The 20,795-nt window shown below is 31.7% G+C and overlaps 3 protein-coding genes across 4 annotated transcripts in view; 1 reads left to right on the forward strand and 2 right to left on the reverse strand.

Annotated features, from left to right (window-relative positions):
* LOC107028615 (alpha-glucosidase 2) overlaps nt 1–6,309 on the forward strand; it is a 17,209-nt gene extending 10,900 nt beyond the window's left edge. The window contains exons 17-23 of the mRNA XM_015229752.2: nt 230–423; nt 529–637; nt 1,692–1,847; nt 2,546–2,648; nt 3,919–4,092; nt 4,480–4,625; nt 5,749–6,309. Coding sequence (XP_015085238.1) covers nt 230–423; nt 529–637; nt 1,692–1,847; nt 2,546–2,648; nt 3,919–4,092; nt 4,480–4,625; nt 5,749–5,942 — 1,076 coding nt within the window. The 3' untranslated portion in view covers nt 5,943–6,309. The remainder of the gene's footprint in view (nt 1–229; nt 424–528; nt 638–1,691; nt 1,848–2,545; nt 2,649–3,918; nt 4,093–4,479; nt 4,626–5,748) is intronic.
* A 2,059-nt stretch (nt 6,310–8,368) lies between these two features.
* On the reverse strand, nt 8,369–11,325 carry LOC107028932 (ubiquinol oxidase 2, mitochondrial). 2 transcript variants are annotated; one of them, XR_003579990.1, is made up of 5 exons: nt 10,711–11,233; nt 10,499–10,627; nt 9,855–10,343; nt 9,534–9,768; nt 8,369–9,437 (listed from the first exon to the last, which is right to left on the reverse strand). XR_003579990.1 is itself a non-coding variant. In XM_015230181.2 (4 exons), exons 1-4 carry the CDS (start codon nt 11,101–11,103, stop codon nt 9,709–9,711), a joined length of 1,071 nt encoding a protein of 356 aa, XP_015085667.1. In that variant the 5' UTR covers nt 11,104–11,325; the 3' UTR covers nt 9,471–9,708. The 2 variants fall into 2 exon arrangements, 1 of the variants encoding a protein (XP_015085667.1); XM_015230181.2 differs by lacking the exon at nt 8,369–9,437 and having other exon boundaries at nt 9,471–9,768; nt 10,711–11,325.
* A 2,190-nt stretch (nt 11,326–13,515) lies between these two features.
* LOC107027961 (ubiquinol oxidase 2, mitochondrial-like) lies at nt 13,516–16,399 on the reverse strand. Its single transcript, XM_015229012.2, has 4 exons — nt 16,048–16,399; nt 15,663–15,791; nt 13,859–14,347; nt 13,516–13,754 (listed from the first exon to the last, which is right to left on the reverse strand). The coding sequence occupies exons 1-4, from the start codon at nt 16,327–16,329 to the stop codon at nt 13,695–13,697; spliced, it is 960 nt and encodes a 319-aa protein (XP_015084498.1). The 5' UTR covers nt 16,330–16,399; the 3' UTR covers nt 13,516–13,694.
* Between the last annotated feature and the right edge of the window lie 4,396 nt (nt 16,400–20,795).

Below are 20,795 nucleotides of genomic sequence, written 5' to 3' on the forward strand. Positions count from 1 at the left end.
GGGCATTCTAGGATAAGTTATCCTGAATCAGAATGACAGAGCTAGGACACTGGTGGAATTTGGGAAATAACAGGAACAGTGCACTGAGATTGAGGGAATTGGTGTTGAATCAAGCCAAGAGAAATACTAGAAAATTCTCCCAAGAATTCTTTTTCTTTCTCCTGTATGTGGGAAAAGAGTTCTTTAGCAGCTACAGCACTCAGCATCACCTATACTTTATCAATTTCAGGTAAAGCTGAAGGTCTTTTTTTCGAAGATGATGGTGATGGATATGAATATAGCCAAGGTGGATATCTTTTGACAACATATGTTGCTGAGCTTCAGTCTTCTGTTGTTACTGTGCAAGTCGCCAAAACAGAAGGAAATTGGAGAAGGCCAAAGCGCCGATTGCATGTTAGGATATTGCTGGGTAAAGGTGCTATGGTATGTTTCCTCATTCCTCATATATATTAGCTTTAGGAAAAAGAGAGACCATTTAAGATAGATGTGTTTAATTGGTGATTGTTTGCTATGGATCTCCTTATCCAGCTTGATGCTTGGGGTTCTGATGGAGAGATTATACAATTAGCAATGCCATCAGAAACTGATGTATCAAATTTGGTTTCTGAAAGTGAAGAGAAGTACAGAAATCGTCTGGGTAAACCAGCTCTTCCACTTGTCCAGCTTTACTTTTTTGTAATATTTTGTTCTCTCTTCTTACTGCACAACTCTTACTTGGAATTGCGTCAAAGTGGATCTCTCATCAGATGAAATGGAACTGTGCAAAATTTAATTGCTATTCAAGTTTATTTCCTAGATAGCACAGCACTGTTTAAACGTAGTACCCAAGTCAGACACCTGCACCCACTACTGGACACTCTCTGTGGTTTCTGTTCAACACTTTTGAAAATATAATTAAATAGTAGAAGTGTGCTCTTTATAACAACTTAAGCTTTTAGATGAGATGGTCATACACTTCAAGCATGTCTAGAACTTCTATTGTAATTCTTTAACGTCAACGCTGGTATCACCCATTTGTGGTGCTTCATCTGTGCTTAATGCAGATGCACAAGAGAATGCTACAGTATTGCTGCTTCCATTAAATTTCTTTTATTAGGTAGAGGGAAAAGCGATGATCTGAAATATCATTAGGTTCCGGTTAAATGTAAAAACATAAGTTGGTAAAGCTTTTCCAAATTCTATTAATGTATCACCCGTTCCTGCCTGAAATGATTGCCAACTTGACGGTACATATTTAATGTCTCACTTTTTTAAAAACATTTTAATTTCTGATTGGAAATTCTACATTTGTCTGGCTGCTGCTTTAAGTAGTCATCTAGATTGAGTGATTGCCGCGTCAGCCTTGAATAGTAAATCTTGAAAACATGGGGGGTTTGAAGGAGGATTCAAGGGAAATCTTTTGCAGGTGTTCCATTTTTCATGCTTTTCAGGGTGGTGAGGCCTAAGCTATTTAAGGATTTATTTTGAAAACACTACATGGGACCCCTATTAGCTGTTGAATGCAGTGTGTTCTCTATCAACGAACTAAGAAGCTGGTTTTCCAATTATCACACTTACAGATTAGCAGAGTAGTTGGGGTTCTTTACTTTTGATGTCTGTTTTATAGGTCTACCTATTCTTGGACATCTTATGGTGCAAGTTGTTTTATAACTGAAAGAAAATTTTGTTTCCATGTCGTTAATTAATTGCAGAAAGTGCTAAACGTATACCAGACGTGGAAACTATCTCTGGACATAAAGGAGTAGAACTTTCAAGGACTCCAGTTGTTCTGAAGAGTGGTGATTGGGAGCTGAAAGCGGTCCCTTGGATAGGTGGTAGAATCCTTTCTATGGACCATATTCCTTCAGGTATTGTGAGCTTCATAGTTCTTTTTTTCTCCGGTTATTAAATAACCTTCACTTTCTTTGCGTTTCTGCTGGTATATTCATCTAGCTTATTCATGTCCATTTTTACATTGTAAGTATCCTTTATTTAATACATTAGTGACGTGTACACTGAAAAGTGTTTGTACACTACTTAAATTGGTCATGTTAAATATCTTCGAGAGGTTCTTTTAGTCGTCCACTAGACCAAAATGATAATTTAATCAGAATCAGACTATACATGCTCACTTATCATATGTGATACTACCAACAATTCATTTCTCTAGAATCTTTTCTACAACAAACAAGTTAAGATTTTGACTGAATTATAAACCTGTACCAGTTTAATGAAACTTATAATCTTTCGCTATCTGAACAGTGGTTTCTCTTGTCCTTCCTCAGTTATTCATACAAGGTTTGAATTGAGAAATGGGTTTTCCATATTTCTATCTGATAAAAGAGCCTTCAATTGTTAAAGATTTTAATCCTTTGTTTTGCTATATGGAGCATTGCTGTTTGTATTCTCGTCTTTTTTTCTCTGATCTGTACTTAGCATTTCTGTCCAACCAGATTTCTCCCCTGTTTTCTCAATGTTTGGAAACCTATAAGCTTGATTAAAATACTGATATCAGAAGACATGCTGATTATTGATACTGTCCTATTCATCTATTTCCTTTTAACAGGAACTCAATGGCTTCATAGCCGGGTGGAAATAAATGGGTACGAAGAATATAGTAACCGTGAATACAGATCAGCTGGATGTACCGAGGAGTATTCAGTTATTGAGTAAGTAAATAATAAGTTCCTCATGTAGCTTGTTTCAAATAGTTTCTTGTTGGCAACCGAGGAACGCAATTAGTGCTAATTAAGTTCTAGCAATGACAACGTTTATTCTTCATTGATCAAAAATGGAAAACTGAAAATGATGCATGTGTAAATTCAAGTATCCAATTACCGTTGAATAAAATGGTTTATCTTTTGAGATTCAATTATAAGGGAGACTTCAATATTTTACCTGATAGAAAGTTGTGCATGTCCTGTGGTCCAGAAGAAAGAAAGAAAGAAAGTGTAGCTGAATTTCGAAATAAATGGCTCCAAAATGTGAAAGCAATGAAAAGCATGAGTGAACATATTAAAAAAGGAGCTGTTGTTGGGATTGAGCTGAAATCTGGCTAAGATGGAGTTTTTTTTTTACTCCTGATTGAAATGTGAAGAGACAAACCAGCCGCCTTGTAGGGTAAACTTGTCTTTTGTAAATCCTGGAAGGCATAGTGAAACTAGGTCTGAGAATTAGTTTTCTTTGGATATACTTAAAAATGAATTGCTGATTTGGAAGCAGGGAGACAGAATTTTTAAGATTGTAGGATTGATCATTTAATCTGTCAAACGATTTATTTGATTGTTAAACTTCTCTAGCGGGTCCCTTTATGGTAGTCAGTCGTTGCAGAGTGTCTTTTCTGAGGGAATGGAATTATCTGGATTGTTCTTGACTCAAATCCAGGAGATAGTACTATAATTTTTGAAATTATCTTTTTGTGATTTTCCGTAGTCACATTTGTTTAGAGAATTGGTGCACTGTTTTAAATATCAGGAAGGTTTTTTTCTCGAGAATTGGTGCACTGTTTTAAATATCAGGAAGGGTCAAGTGTTTGGCTTCTGATATGTTAATCATTTTATGAGTGAAGATGGATTTGAATTGGGTAATGTTGGGTGATAGTTTCTTGTTATTGATATGAAAAACAGACTTGGAAAATTAATTTTGTTATTCACGTTGGGAAAGGGGCATATATTTCTCAAAATTGTAGCCAATGCATGATAGAACTTCTTCAGATATGGCATCGTCAAAAAGTTTTGGTGTAATTATGCTATGCACTTCATTTTCGTCCCATCTCATAAAGCAGTTCAATTTTGTCTTATATGCTAATTCTTCATTTATGGATTTTTTCTTCTGTATTTTTGACTTTAAAAGTTAGAATTTTGATTCATTATTGTATATTTTATTCACAAGGGCATTTGTTCTTCTCTGTTGTTCACTTTAAATCTTCCTGTTCTGCAGACGAGATCTGGAACAGGAAGGAGAATCAGAGTCTCTTAGGCTGGAAGGTGATATAGGTGGTGGATTATTTATGGAACGATATATATCTTTGCCAAAAGACAACTCCAAGGTTTTCCGCATTGATTCTGGAATTGTAGCTCGTGGAGTTGGTGCTGGTTCTGGAGGATTTTCTAGGTCTGTTCTATCCTACATCTTATTATTGAAAACTACTTGTAGGATCTCTAATAACCACCTCTTGATATTTCAATTTTCTTACTGTCTACGCTGCATTGATTTTCAAAAATGTTGCAGCGTGTGAGATTCTCCAAAAGTAGTGCATATATGGATGATCCAACGTAGGTGCGGCAACATTTTTGGAGGGTCTGAGCAACATAGCTTTACTTGTAGATTTTAACAAAAATAATTATTTTTCGGTCAATATTCTTATTTCTGGATTGTCATGTTGATAATAGCTGGTTGAAAGATACTCTCTCTTCCCTTTATATGGTATAGAGCCTCAATTTAATTCATTTGGTCTTATTTCTGATGGCTTTTTTTGGCATACTTTTATTGTGTTGGTAGGCTTGTGTGCTTGCGTGTGCATCCAATGTTCACGTTGTTGCACCCAACTGAATCATATGTGTCCTTTACTTCCCTCAATGGGTCCAAGCATGAACTTTGGCCAGAATCTGGAGAACAAGTGTTTGAAGGAGATCTTCGCCCAAAGGGTACATCCTACTCTTTACTTTTGCTCACCTGACTTTTTTTTTAATTGCGCACACATATTTGTGGTCATATTACTCTGAAGAAACCTGCTTTGCGCAAACCATTTCAATTTGTAAAAGCATAGCAGGAAGTAAAAGTAGATTACAGTGGATGGCCTGAACTTGGTTCTGGTGTAGGTATGTGAATATATGTAAATTTCTGAGAGACTCGACCAGATTTGAATTAGTATGGTACCTTAGTAAGACCAGTGAAGTCACCAGGGCTTGCTTCTCTAGAGGAATATAGTAGTAAGACGGGACTGGAAGAACAGAAAAGACAAATTGGGAGTTATTTATTAGAAGATTCCAAATGAGGGGAAGTGCACAAATTGCACAAGTTACCTGTCAATGTGCAAAACTTCCAGTAAGCAACTTATTATCATTCCCTGTTCCAGTAATTCAGAAATATTCTCCCCATGTGGTGTTTCTTCATGCTTATTCCCTCTTCATCAGTTTTATCTATTTAAACTTTATGTAAGAGCTAGATGAATATATCGAAAGGGGCATGGAGATGCTTTACCTGGTCTATGCAGACACCTTAAGAAACGGGGATCAAAAGATTGACAGGATGTCATTTATTATGTAGGGAAAGATAAAGCTACAAGTAAAATGTGTAAAGCATCTCCTGCAAATATTTGAAGGACACATCCTTTTCCGGAATGTATGCTGAATACTTGAAACAAATTTGAGTGAAGGTGTTAAGCTGCAATGTTCGATATCAGTTGCTTTTGTTTGCATTTTCACCTATTTAGCCTATTACTATTTTTGCCGATGTGGAATTTTTTTATAACACTGGTGTTCACATCATCTTGCACACACGTTGACTATTCCATTAAGAACCTGCTATCTTCCACAAATACCAAAAAAAAGGGGTAATTCTAATCACTTAGACTTAGGCAGATGGAATAAATCACCTAATGTTTTTCATCTCTACTGTGATTTGATCAAACAGTCTTCCTAATCCTTGGTTTGGGTAAAATAACTCTAGCTAACAAAATATTTCTCGATGGTTGATAATTTGTTCAGTGTTCATTAGTAAATCGGGGTTGCAAAATGTTTGAACCAGTGTTAATCGATTTCTTTTCAGGTGAATGGATGCTTGTTGATAGATGTCTTGGTCTGGGATTAGTCAATCGATTCAACATCGATCAAGTACACAAATGTATGGTGCATTGGGGTACCGGAACAGTGAATCTAGAGCTCTGGTCTGAAGAAAGGCCCGTCTCAAAGGACTCACCTCTTAAAATATCTCACGAGTACGAAGTGCAAAAGATAGCCTAAAACTCTCACCCAGCATTGACCACTTGTTCAATGAGCATTTTCTGGGATTGAAGAACAGTATACATTTTCACAAGCTATGGCCTTGTGTAGATGGTGTAAAGTCAATAAGAATGACTTAGAAGTCATACTCACCTTCCTCCAGCTTATCATTGACAGTCCGTTCAGGGTTTCAAACACAATGATGCAACTAAACACGAGTTTCCCGAGAAAACCTTGCTAGTCAGGGAAGAGCTTGTAGGGATAAGAGACAGAAGATTGTTAAACAGGACACTGTATATGGTCCTGGAATGTCATTAGTTTTGGACTTTTGGTATGTAGACCAAACAATAAAATCAATGCAAGCCTCCTGCTATAATTTGACAATTCACATAGCCTATGTAGAAAGGGGGACCTTGGGAAAAAGTAGTAACTCTAGGGGTTTGTCGGTATAGGAAGGGAAATGTTTTTCATGAAAATATTTTCGTAGAAAATAAGTTTTGGTCTTGCTTCATTTTAAAAGGGTCGGGGTCTGATCTGCGCATATATTAACATGTCTGCTCGTAACCCAACAAATATAGTACATTATATAGTCCATTAACCTATATGAAAGTAGCAAATTATACCACACAGGTAAAGTTTGGTGATCAATAACCAAAAAAGTTATGAACAATTAATTAAAGCCTATAACCCCCCACCCTTTGCATATAGCTTCATTCATAACCACCCTACTATCAACCACATTATTTTAAACCAATTTCTTGAATACACTCAACTCCATTCATCCATTTCATCTCAAAAATTAAAAAAAAAGAAGAAAAAAAGATGAAACTTATGATACCATTTTTCTTGTAGAAAATATGGTTAAAGGGCCTTCTCCATTTGTTCCTCTTCTTCTTGTACTCAGCTTAGGATTACTTCTCCATGGCCAAAACATAACTGAAAGTGTTTCATTAGCCCTTGATATTGAAGACATAAACTTCACTTTTTCTATTTTCATCCCTTTTTTAGCCATTGTGTTTGTATATTATACTACTCAATCAATCTTGGCATCTCTTATTATTATACTACTAACTTACACTGTTTTAAAAATTCTTCTTGGTCCACTTTTACTAGTAGTGTTACTGTGTTTGATAATTATCTATGCACCTTCTTTACAAGGTTACAACAATTATTATTATAGGGTGAGAGATGGTGAAGATGAGTTTAGAAGATGGGGATGGTTGTATATAATCTTGATCTTCTTGGGTTTTCAAGTGATGTTTTCTTCGACACAAGGTAATGAATGGGGACTTGCTATGCTTGGTTTGGTTATTTACTTCTTTTTTAACTTCTTTCGTGAGTAAGTCTCGATCAGTGGACAGAATTATCTGGTACGTAGTTATGTTGGTGGATGTAGTAAGTACTCAGTGGAATCATTGAAACGCGAGCACCGTGACACCATCATCGTAAATAAAGAAAGAAAACTTTTCTAGTCAACGAAGTAGTACTTGATAGAGTTTGGTAAAAGGGGTTTTGGGTGGGGTGGGGTGGGGGGGGGGTTGCCAAAAGAGTTATGTACTTGTTTTCTTAAAGAGAAACACAAATATTGCTCTAAGGTCTTCCCATAGTTGTTGATCAATAAGGTATGTACATTGTTTTCTTAGTCTTTGGAGATAAAGGGGAATTGTAATATCTACTCAATTATATACAAAGGGACAGTCGTTACTCCATTCATGTAGGTAACTATTGTGTTTATGTTGGTGATTTCTTTGAATTCGCGTCGTCCCGTCATTGGATTTTTTCTATTTTTATTTTGTTATTGTGTGTTTAATCTCTTGACAATAAAACAAAGTAGCTGTGAACTTGCATCTTCTTTGCTTCATGGAAAAATGGTCTATGAATATTAAATAGTACTATTCATAATATTAATCTAATTTGTGTTTAAAAAAACAAGTTAGACCAAATATTGGCTGTTATCATAAAATGATCTTCAAAGTATTTTGTGTTTCTCTCTTTCCATAGAATCCACCAAGTACATATTGTTATCTCAGTTGACCCATTTACTACCAAAATTCTTGTCCTTGATACGAAAAATCTAACAGAGACATTAGCGTGGATATTCTGACAAAAAAATGTGACATTCCATCCTCTCGATGAGTGCGTTGTTGTGCTATCATATTCAATTATAAGTCTTTTCTATGTCTAGTTTGCAAAGAATCCCTGGTACCTATCCTTTCAGGTATATTCATTAGCTATTAGTAGTGCATCCATAATCTATGAACCCTTAATGAACGCCATTTGATGTCCATCAACAAGTTTATTCACTACATTTTTAAGCCCTCAAATAATTTTAAGATGATAATCTCTTAGGTCCATTCTTTTTAGGAATCAAGGCCACATATTTATTCACAAGAAAATTTGTCATCATTATGTAGTGCTTCTCTGTTCTTCCAGGTTGTGTTAGATAGTGACTTTCAATATTCAGTTTTGATTTCAACAATCTCAATTAGCAAAGCTAAAATGTAATCAAGTCTTGCCTTGGACCTCAAAAGAACTACACTTAGCCCTCCATTTTTTTTGTGGATCCTTCAACGCGTAGGTTAATGTTGAAGGCCGCCTCAAGCCACCAATTATCAAACTAAAAATACAACTTGGATTGTATTATGGTTGTTGAAATCCTCATCCCAATCAATAGAGAACAAAAACCTGTTGAATATTCTTGGTGAGATATCGCGATTATTTCCCTAGTTCAACGTATAATTTCCCCCAAAGAAAGGAGGATTTATTAGTTCAACATCATCAATAATCTCTAAGAATTCAAGCATTATTGTGAATGACACTATTTCTTCTTTCAGCTTCAAATCTTGTGTAATAAATGGGAGCAAAGATTGTTTTATGTTGTAAAAATCATCATCCCAATCAATGGAGAAATAAAAATCTGTCATTTCTTGATGAGATATCGCGATCAATTTCCCCAATAGAGAGGAGCATCTATTAGTTCAAGATCATGAATAACTCTAGCTTCAACTGCAGATCATGTGGTGTCATATTCCCATAAACCATACAACGCCTTCACAAACAACCCGTTGTAGTTGCTGATTCCTACCATTGATCTCTTCTCCCAATCCGATAATTGGATCTATAAACCCCCTGAAAGTAGTAATTGTCAACATATCCAGTGTATTCCCACAAGTATTCATAGCTCGTCTCTTTGCTCTTCTATTATGTCTCTTAACATTTCATCGGAAACTGATGCAAAGATTCTTCTTTTATCAAGCTTTCATAAAGGTAGACGAAGCAGCCAATTCACAACCTTCAAAATTGAGCATGTATTGCTTACTTCTACTCGAATCACATTCATTCCTAACCATAAAAAAGATCTCATATTTCAGCTGCCTGCCGGTATAAAAAGAAATATCCAAAGTTGGAGCTTCAATGGAGTTTCACAAAGTTCAGAAAGGGATACTTAAACTTATGGACCTCAAATCTCCCACAACCGCAATTATCTTCTTTTGTTATTACGTCCTAATTTTGATCCTGATTTAATTCATACCAAAAGTGTGACAAAAGTAAACAAAAAGATGATATAATTTCATCAAGAATATATATGATACAGAGGTCATCGTACTCTACCTCTTATCGATGAAGAGGCAGCAAAGAACGAACCAAATCCACACAAAAATATGTACATCAACATTCGAGATTAGTAATACCTACTACATATCTCTATTACCAGTTCAAAAAAGGAACAAAATAGTGACGAACTTTTAGCTTGATAAGTCATATCTTTGTATTTATTATTAGTCGCTTAGTGATACCCAAGTGGTGCTGGTGAGTCCTTCAGCTGTTGTCCTTGGTAATGAATGTCCTGCAATCAAAATTGAATAAATTAGTTAAATGCATAACGCATCAGTCTAAAATAAGTCGTGTTCATCAGCTTTTTATGTTTCTTACAGATGCATAGTGGTTGACATCGCGATGATGAGCCTCATCAGCCCTAACAACCAAGACAACATCGCGGAGAGTGGCATCCTTAGGCAATCGCCAGTAATCAATAGCAATAGCGGGAGCAGGAACGTTCTCAATGTTACCATTGTCCAATTCCTTGAGGAACTCGGTGTACGAATGCACAGCCTCTTCTTCCAAATATCCAACGATACGATGAGCCAATTTTGGGGAGATAAGGTATGCAGCAAAGTAAGCGTTGAAGAAGACGCCTTGCACTGCGAAAACCAGAGCACGTTCGTATACATTTGGCTTTGCAACTTCCATGAAAGTCATCAAATGCATCCTCTCGTTTTCAGCTTCTTCTAACAGAGCTTTGATCCATCCACCACTCTGTTCGAATCGCCTCAATGACTTACAATGCAACAACATACCTCCCACCATTCCAGGCACCGCCGCCACTGTCTCTAACATCATTGCTCTGCAACCATATCTCCTCTGCACCACATCAAAATTAAATCATCTCTATGATCTCATATTTCTTTTTCCATTCGAAATTTTCGATTCAATTTCACCATTATAAAGTTCCGAAATTATGGGAAATTGCATTGAATCTTTCCAGTTTCCTATATACTGGGAATTTTATTACGTACCTGAAAAAATACATCAGTGGGGAAACGAAGGATCTTAACAGTCCAATAAGCAAATTTATCCAAAAACGTTACAGGCGCATGGTGTTTCGTCAGATCTATCGACATATCAGCTTCATAAGTCTCCCATGGCTAAATCAAAAAAAAATCCACCATTAATCCTACATAATATATATATATCAGAAAAAATATGTGAAAAAGCTTACTAAACTTACCCTAAAACAATTCCATTTCCATTCAGTACCATCTGGTTTAGTAGCCTTTGAAGGAGGAACACCCCAATAACTCACCACAGATTTACCAACACCACCGTTTACAGCGGCGGTGGCGGTGTTCTCCACTTTTTTGTCACTACTTTCCTTCTCTTGTTGCTTATCATTCAAAGCCGCAGTACTAGCGCTCCGTGAACCCATCGCCGAAAAATGCCTAACCCACGTTACTGCCACTTTCTCCGATGGATTCGCCGGAAAACCATGCAAAAGTCCGGCAGCGACTCCACCAACAACTCCGGTCCCGGGATTATTTCGCAGAACTGTAGTTGAAAAGTAACGTGTACCCATATGACCCATGACAACTCGTGTCATCCTTGTTGCTCCACGGGTCATCATGCTTGATAACTTCCGATCAAAATCTGGAATAAAAGAAAATGTTCGCCGGAAGTTTGGAAAGAAACTTGAGGAACAAGGTAAATAGTAATATTATATATATATATTTTATTATATGTGATGGTAATAATTTCTTTAATGAAATACACTCATTTTATATAGGCTGAGATTTTTCTATTTATTTTAATTAATTTTATTATATGGTTGGTTCGTTCAAGCTTCGCGTGAACACTGTGTGGGACAGGCGGTTATGTGTATTTAATTAATATTTAAAATTTATGGTTGATGATTTTTTTATTTTTTTTTTTGCATTTTAAAGACGTGAGGATAAGTAAATTCTAGACAAAAAGGAAATGACTAAAATGACCCCGGTCTAGTACCATTATTTTGACTTGAAAATCAATTATGTTTGAAAATATGACTAGAAAATAGAAATTCATATCATACATCAAATGATCAGAATACCAGCAAAATACTATTTTCTATTATTCGGAACTTTTAAAATTTGAAAATTACACCAATTTTTTATATTTTACAAAACATTCATCATTTATAATTTGGACTCAATTTTAATCATAGTTTATTCTATAAAGTTTATATAATTATATATACACATCATATTTTATATAATTTTTATTCGAAAGCATTCTTTTAAAGTCACTTTCGATCAAAATTAAATAGCATTTTTTAAAAAAAATAATCAATTGTATTTCGTTTTGGGTTTTTCCTTTTCTTTCATATTCATATTAAAATAGTATTCATTGTCTTGCGTTTTCACTATAAAATGATGATATAAAATTGCGAATATTTTAAATGGCTTTTAGAATCTAGAAATATAAGTCATCTTTTTTTAGAAAAATAAAAATTTGTCTCTAAATCTATAATGAACTTCACCAAAAAATAATTTGTCAAAAGTATTTGAAAATCTATAATCAACTATTAGCTTACTAATAATTATTATTTCTTTTACAAAGAATGACCTAGTTTGACTTGATATGGAGCTTAAGTGTATAAAGAAAGACTTTTGAATCTTGTGATCCTAAATTAAAGTTAGGTCAAATATACAAAGTTGTCCTTTGATCTTGTAGCCTTAAACATGTCATGTGGAAAATTGAAATTAAAATATAAAGAAAAAAAATCATTCTTTTTTAAACAAACTAAAAAAGAAAGGAGGTCATTCTTTTTTAAACATAGAGACATATATAAAAATCATTATTATTTCTTAAAAAACGTGCTTACATCTATTATAAACAGATAAAAGTAGTGGTCAATTCAAATTGAGAAATATAAATTCCAAGGGCATTTCTGGAAATGAATGTCAAAAGTAATATACAATTTCGTGTTTAATTTTTCTTTTTCATTTTGGAAGAAAGTGGGTCTTGGGGAACAAGTAAAAAAAGAGGTTTCGTGGGGAGTAAGCTGAGTTGGTCAAAAGTCATTGAATCATGCATTTGCAATTATTGTAAAGCACCATTCTTAATTAATTGATTTTTTTCTTAATTAAGCCTAATTAATTAATCTTTTTTTAAAAAAATATTATTCTTTAGTTGCCAATAATAAGACAGTACAGGCAAGCACCCAGAAACGGCTATAATTCTGACACGTCATTGCACCAGTCACCAATAGGATTTTTAATCAATTTTTTTAAAAAAAATTAGTTAAAAGATAAAACATTAATGAGGATATGGAGGTGAGAAGTAAAAGATAATTGCATAATATCTAGTTTTTCTTATAATATTACTATTAATTATTTCTTCATTCTTCTACTTTCTTAGACTTCAATATTATTATTATCATGTGTTGCTTTTTTTTTTTTTCTCTTATTCTATTGTTTGTTGTTATTATTGATATTTCCTATTATACTCCTTTTTCTAGTTATTTGGTATCGTTTTACTCGAATTGTAAATTTATTAAAATAACTTATAAAGTAATAATAAGAATGTTTACACCCATCTTCTAAAATGAGATTTGTTAAATATGTTAATATATATACATAAAGAATAAAATTTAACATTAAGAATCAAAGCCATGTCTTGATCTAATAAGGTAGATTTCTAGGTTTTTATCAATAAAATTATCGTAGATTTGAAATTATCCGAGTGTAATATATATAATTTTATTAAAATTTTAATAGTTTTGACATATACCTTTATGCTTTGAGTGGGAATGTTGATTTTCTATGAACCTCATACTTATATTCTCTATAGGCCACTTTTTTTTTCTCTATTTGCCACTAATAAGAATTGAATCATGTTTTTTTTTTTTTGGTATGATTTTGATATACAAAATTAATTTTTTTTATAGAATTATAAAGTAGAAATTGACACATAAGATTCAATACAATCCAATCTATATTTCAATATTTTGGAGCAATGCATGAGATCATATATTCTTTGTTACTATAATATTTTACAATTTTAAAAATAATTCTATTTATATAATTTCAACTCACATAATTAATAATTACATACAAAGCAAAAAACAGCTCAAGATTAATACAAACATATACAACAAATTAATGTAAAAATTCAACACTATCTATTAATTAGCTATATATGAATACACATTTTTTTTTTTGAGATATTGTTTTCACTTCAATGATATCCAATTGGGGCAGGGTAGTCCTTCAACTCATGCCCTTGACACTGTATATCCTGTGTAACAAAAACAATAAATTTAAATTTTTAAAAAACACAAATAGTTCTTTTTAATACTATAAAAATTCGAACGTACAAAATTAAAAGTAGAAAAATCTCACCGAAGCAAAGTGATTTAGGTCCCGATGATGTGCCTCATCGGCCCTAATAACAGTAACCACATCTTTTAGCGTTGCATCGGCCGGCAAACGCCAATAGTCAATAGCAATAGCCGGTGCAGGCGAGTTCTCGAAAAGTCCCTTTTCTATATCGATCAAAAACTCTGTATACGAATTTACTGCTTCTTCTTCTAAGTAACCAACAATTCGATGAGCCAATTTTGGGGACGCCAAATAGGCAATGAAATAGGCATTGACAAATACGCCTTGAACTGCAAAGACTAATGCACGTTCGTACCATTTCGGATTTGATAATTCGATAAAGGTCATGAGATGCATTCGTTCGTTCTCTGCTTCTTCGAGGAGGGCTTTGATCCAACCACCACTGTGCTCGAATCGACGGAGGGATTTACAGTGGAGGAGCATACCACCTACCATACCTGGCACGGCTGCAACCGTTTCTAGTAACATAGCATGACACATGTGACGTCTCTGCGAAATTAAATATACTGTTAGTGTATATAAATTAAATGTTACATGTATAGGGTTATTGGTCCCTTGTGTTTTTTGGAATGAGGATAAAATAGTTCCTTCAATATACTTTTCAATAATTTTGGTCTTTTAAATAAGTTCACTAAAAAATTGAGTATGAACAATTTTTGTTCAATCATTTAAATGAATATATATTTATTAGATTTGATAGAAACTATGAGAGGGAAAAAAAGTTTCTGAAGGAATTTATATTTAGAGGTCTAATTGAATGTCTAATCTTGTTTATTTATTTTTGATGTGTAATGGAATTTCTTTTATATTGCAATTGTTACAATTTTATGGGACTTTCTTAACAAATTTCTAGTTAAATTTTATCCCCTGGTCGATTTTTTTAAATAACTTTAAGAGGTTCTCTATGATGAGCTAGGAAATCGTACATATAACCTCATTATGAATCATGATATCTTTAAGCGTTTAAATTTTAATTTTTCGTTCGTATCAATCTATAAATATTTTTGTGATATGACTTTCAGTCGATTTTTTTTGAAACAAATTCCCTTCAACATTTTGTTTGGATCATTGTAACTCATTATTTCATAATGTATTGTATTGTATTGTACTTTATTGTACTGTATTATATGGTAGATACAATATTTGGCTAGACTGTATTGTTTATTGTTGTTTAATAACATTTTAATTGTTTGGTTTGATAGTATCGCACTGTATTGTAATTTATAAATTTACTAAAATATCCTAATTATTCTAGGGTAATAGGTTTTACTAGATTCAAATAATTAAGATAAAGGGTAAAATAATATTTTGAAATATATGTAAATATATAATTGAAAAAAGAAATTAAGTAACAATGGAAACACACCAAATTAGTTATTCCATAAAATAGTGATTTTCATTGTTACTTAACAATGAAATTTAACAATACAATATAATACATTTTAAGTAATAATTGAAACGAACATTGTAAGTATAATACAATAGCTAACAATGATTCAAATATAATGTAAATATATGTGAGATAGTTTGTTAAATTTTTAAATGAAAACCAAAGATACTTATAATTAAAAAAATATATTTGGAGTATTTTAAACATACCGCGCCGATAATATTTTGTCATTTTCTCCAACTAGTGCGGTAAGCTCACGTTGTCTTTTTTTTTTTTTTTAAATTTAATTATTGGGATCATTATTTAGTTTAACTTAATATTGAAAAAATGTTGTTGCAATAATTTATAGTAGTAGTAAAAAATCATTTAACTAAAATTATTTTTTTTTAATAATAAGAGAGTCAAGATGTTGACCTGGAAAAACAAGTAGGTGGGGTACTTTAAAGATTGGACTGTCCAATAAGCAAACTTGTCCATAAAATTGGTAGGCATATGGTGCTTCTCCACATCAATTGAAATATCAGCTGAGTACGTCTCCCATGGCTGTCAAAACCAAAAAAAAAAAAAAAAATTAAAATTATGAGTTTAAGTTATATATAGTATCGATATAAAATACTTTTATGCGATCAAGTTATCTAAAAGAGATTTAGTTATAGTCTTATAAGTAAGTCATAATTTAGAAACATACTTTCTCTGTCTCGCTTCAAAGGGAGTACAAAAATATGTCATTCTTTCTGACTAAAAAAGAAAGTCAATAAGATAAAATGGAATAAAGAGAATATATTATTTGCGTACGTACCCTAAAGCTGTTCCACTTCCATGGTGTACCATCTTCCTTGGAGATTTTGGGAGGATCCACCCCCCAATAGCTAACAATTTTCTTAGCCTTGTCGCCGGAGGCGTTGGTTGCATCAGCAACCGTGTGTAGTGGTTGATCATGTGTTTTTTGTTCTTTTGTTTTACTAGAAGTATTCATATTACTCCAATGACGAATTTGTACCATGCCTCCACGGGGCAAAAATTCGCTCCGTAATTGCCTCATAAGTAATTCAGACATTTTCACTGCTGCATTACGATTCATATTCAAATGATTGAAATTTAACGAAATAAGAAATGTTGATGATGTTTTTTTATGGTGAAAAATTGTTGGTTTATATATAGTGTTTAAGTTGAATAAAGTGGAGGAATATGATGTAATATATGAAAGTGTATGAGAAAGTTCTTTGGAATTGACTTTTCCATAGTATTGGGAGAGTGATATTGCTTCTTGGTGGTGGCCAACTTTTATTTTACTTTGACTTTTAGTTATGGAAATTTTCATAATTTCTTGGAGGAACTAATATGAAAAGTAGGGCTGTGTATCGGTCGATTTGGTTCGGTTTTGAAGTTTATCGGGTTGGCTTATTGGTTATCGGTTCGTAGAGATGCTAAATCGTTATAGAACCATTAAGATATTCGTTTATCGGTTTTTGATCGTTATCGGTTCGGTTATCGGTTTAACTGGTAAGATTTGACACAAAAGAAAAAACATTGAAAATCACTTAAAAACAAGGGGACTAACTAATAAACCATGCACTTGAGTTCACAAGTTACATCTTGCTCAAAAGCAAACACTTTTACATTGTAGAATAATCAAGTACTTGAGACAACCAAAAATAAAAGTAGGAAATTAAACTCTAAGTCGAGGACTTTATATACAAAATGGTATAAATATTATTATTTAATTTACTATCGGGTTATCGGTTAACCCGTTAAGAAAAAACTTTAAACCGTTAAGAACCGATAACCCGATAACAAAAAAAATCAAAACCGTCATCAATATCACTAAACTAATAACCCAATAATATAAATCAATAACTTTTTTATCGGTTCGCTTATCGATTTCGATTCGGTTTTGAACAGCCCTAATGAGAAGATACCAAGAGATATTGTTTAGGAAATTTTTGCTTTTCTCGTTAAGTTTGAATGGCTTTTAATTTTTGACTTAAAGTTATAAATTTTATTTTATGATTCTATTTTTATTATTTTAGCTTAAAATTAATCTTTTTTATTTATTAATCCACCTTTTTGTAAATGTTTAAAAATTATTTTGACTTGAAATACTTATAATAATCCAATCCAAATAGACTCTAAGTTCCTTAAATACCATAAATTCTATTTTATCTTTATAATATTTCGCTAAGCATTTATAACTTTCAAAAAAAGATATCAAAATCACATGTTATAATTATATAAGGTTAGTGTTTAATCATATAACATAAAAATGAAAAGTAGAATTTAACAATAATTGAGGGTACGAAAAACACTATTCTTCCAATATATCATGGTTAATTGTATTACAATAATTTTTCTTCAAATAAACAGTTCTTTATTGTTATCTTTTGTTTTTTTTTATTGTCAATTTTGATTAAGTGGTTTGACTTTTAATCAGATTAGCAAAATGACTCGTAAAATATATTTATTTAAGCTTAAAAATGTTCCTTATTTTAAAATCTAGAATGCTGCTTAACACGATAGAAAAGCTTTTGAACAATTATATTTTGACCACAAAAGACTAAATACATTTAACAATAATTTTTGAAAATCAAATCTCAACTTCAAACTATTCAAAATCAACTTCTTTCTTCTTTTTTCACTCGATTTGTAAAGTCTATGTTAAAGTCTTGATTAAATACAGATTATGCACTGCTGGGCTTCAAATTTAATTACTTGAAAACTACAAGATTCTTCAAATATATAGATTATATACTCCCTTCTGTATTTTTTTTACTTGTTCAATTTTGATGTTTTACTTATCTTTTGTACTTGTCATTTTTGACTAATCAAGAAAAAATAATATCTTTTTACCAGTTATACATTCGATTTATTTGGAGAGTCAATGTTTTTGAAAAAGGTAGAACATCTTTAATAAGTAAATTGATTTGAAATTCTATCTATTTAATTATAAAAGTAAAATGATAAATTTACTATGTTAATTATTTTTTTTTTAATAGAAGTGCTTAGTCAAAATTGGACAAGTAAATAGAAATGGAGAAAATAAGTAAAAACTTACAATATTTAGATCGAATAAATTGATACATAATAGTATGTATTTAAATATACATAGCTATACTTTATCATAGTTTTTTGAGAAAAGAGTCAAATGCCCCCTTAATCTATTACTGGATTTTCAACTACATACTCATACTTTGCGGGGTATATAATGCCCCTTTAAACATTTTAAAAATGAAATATATAGCCCCCTAAAAGGTCACACTCAGATTTTTTTAGAGAGTCAACACACTTGCCTGCCACGTCATATATATTAATTTTTAATAAAAAATTTATGATGTCTTTCTTTGTTTTATTTTTCTTTTATATTTTTTTCTCTATTTCCAGCCATATTCTTCTTTTCTTTTTCTTTTTCCTTTTTTTGCCATTGAAAAGAAAATTTCTAAGTTTTTTATTTATGCTAGTTTTAAACTTACATTTATGGAATGTGCAGTTATGAAATTTCAAGTTTTATTGTTAAAAGGTAAGTTATAAATTTTTGATAATCTTTCATTTTTTTCCATTGAATAATCTTTTTTCCACCATTTTCATCTTCTTGCAAACATCAAAAGTTTATCAATTTGAAAGGTAAAATTTAGTAAGAATTTTAGTTCTAACCGTTTCATCTACTATTTGATTGATACTCAAGTTATTTTCATGGATGAATTTGTTGAATTCTTCAAATTGAGGTAATGGATACATAACAATGAATCTTTTCATTTCTATTTTCAAAATCACACATGGATTTCGTTGACAATCCAAAATTCTTTCTGAACTTGAATTTAAATTATTAAACTAGGGCACCAAAAAATCAAGATAAGAATTTGCTAATCCATTTGGCCATGTGGTTAGACATGATGATTATCATTTTAATAGTATTAATAAGGACCTGATTTTCAAAAATTTTCAATTTTGTGCACAAATTGAAAACAAAATTCTAGAATCAAGAAGAATAATGAAATTCCATGGTGAATCCAAACTTAGAGAAGGTGAGTGATAGGAGAGATTTGGTTTATGTTGTTGTGAAGAAGAAAGGAAATAAATAAGAAAAAGAATAATTAAAAATACACATATTTATGAAAAGAAAATTTTAAAAATAAAATTTATTATTTGTTTTGGTCCTCACTCTCTTTGAGAGAGTGAGATACATTCACTGTTTCTACATAAGCGTTTAGAGGGTAAATTATATCAGTTTTAAACAGTTCAGGAGGGTAATAGGATACCCGTGAAGTTGGAGTGTATAGTTGGGATTTCAGGTATAATTTAGGAGGACTTTACACCATTTTCTCTAGTTTTTTTTTCAAAATTATTTAACTACAGTAAATTATATCAATTTGATTAAAAAAACAGCACGGTAAGTATTCACCAAGAAGATGAGGTGGTAAATGTTGAGTTTATAACTTATGAGTCTGAAAAAAATATATAGTAGCGAAATTAGAATAGTAGTTATTTTCAAGTATATTCTTATATAAATAATAAAGTTTAACTATTCTTTTGTAATATTATTTAATACTAAAAGAACATCTAATAAATTAATAGAGATAACTTAGTATTTCTCTGTCTCACTTATATAATTTTACTAGATATAAAATTTAAATAATGTGAAAAGACGATGCAATATTTCAAAACTACACATATTCATAAATAAATTTTTAAATAAAAGAGTACATCTTAACAAGCTTTTTGTCAAATATATACGACCCATTGTGACTAAAATATTAATGTATAATTAAATATTTGTGGATAATAAATTTATATGTCATTCTTTTTTAAAGTAATTATAAAAGAAAAGTATGAGATATATTTTTACTATTTTTTCATGATAGACACAAAATGCAGTAAAACCACATATTTATTTTGGAGCGGAGACTGGAGAGACTCTTCGGGAGAAACTACGTAATAAAATATATTTTACTAATCATATATATCATTTTTAGGAGAAAACTTACATAATTAGATATACTTCATTAATATATATTATTATATCTATATTTTTAAAATTTTATGTATCTAATGATGATTTGCATGTATTTGTGATATTAGATATATAAAATAATATTTATCGAGATCTGTTATATATCAAAGATACATGTAAATTCACTTAAATACAATTTATCTAGAACAAACTTAACTTATGTATCCTGAGGTATATATATTTGGACGTATCTAAACATACCTAAATCTAATAAAATTTGTAATAGTACAAATTTGAGTGTATGTAAGTTATTAATTCTCCTAATTATTTTGATGAATTATTTGATTTTGGACCATAGAGTTTAATTTTGACACGGAAGAATATAGGAGAATATATCCTAAGGTCATATTCACACGTATATGTGGGGCTTGCATAGTCCAAAAAATCCTTTGGAGGCACGCCAAGTTTTGAGAAGAAAAAAATAAGGAAAAATGACAAAAATTTTGCTTTTAAATTTTATTATTATTATTAATATTATTCTTTTATAAATTTTCAAAATTTTATATTTTTATGCAGCAGATTAATGTATCAGTACATTAAAT

This window comes from Solanum pennellii, chromosome 8 (assembly GCF_001406875.1).
Source record: "Solanum pennellii chromosome 8, SPENNV200".
In the NCBI taxonomy this organism is placed as follows: Eukaryota; Viridiplantae; Streptophyta; class Magnoliopsida; order Solanales; family Solanaceae; genus Solanum; species Solanum pennellii.

Coding starts and splice junctions, on each gene's coding strand:
- LOC107028932 (XM_015230181.2), bottom strand. CDS start 11,103: ATGATGACCCGTGGAGCAACAAGGATGACACGAGTTGTCATGGGTCAT. Junction 10,344..10,498: donor CCACTGATGTATTTTTTCAG/GTACGTAATAAA, acceptor GATGTGGTGCAG/AGGAGATATGGTTGCAGAGC. Junction 9,769..9,854: donor ATGTCAACCACTATGCATCT/GTAAGAAACATA, acceptor TTTTGATTGCAG/GACATTCATTACCAAGGACA.
- LOC107027961 (XM_015229012.2), bottom strand. CDS start 16,329: ATGAATCGTAATGCAGCAGTGAAAATGTCTGAATTACTTATGAGGCAA. Junction 15,792..16,047: donor GGAAGTGGAACAGCTTTAGG/GTACGTACGCAA, acceptor TGGTTTTGACAG/CCATGGGAGACGTACTCAGC. Junction 14,348..15,662: donor CCACCTACTTGTTTTTCCAG/GTCAACATCTTG, acceptor TTAATTTCGCAG/AGACGTCACATGTGTCATGC.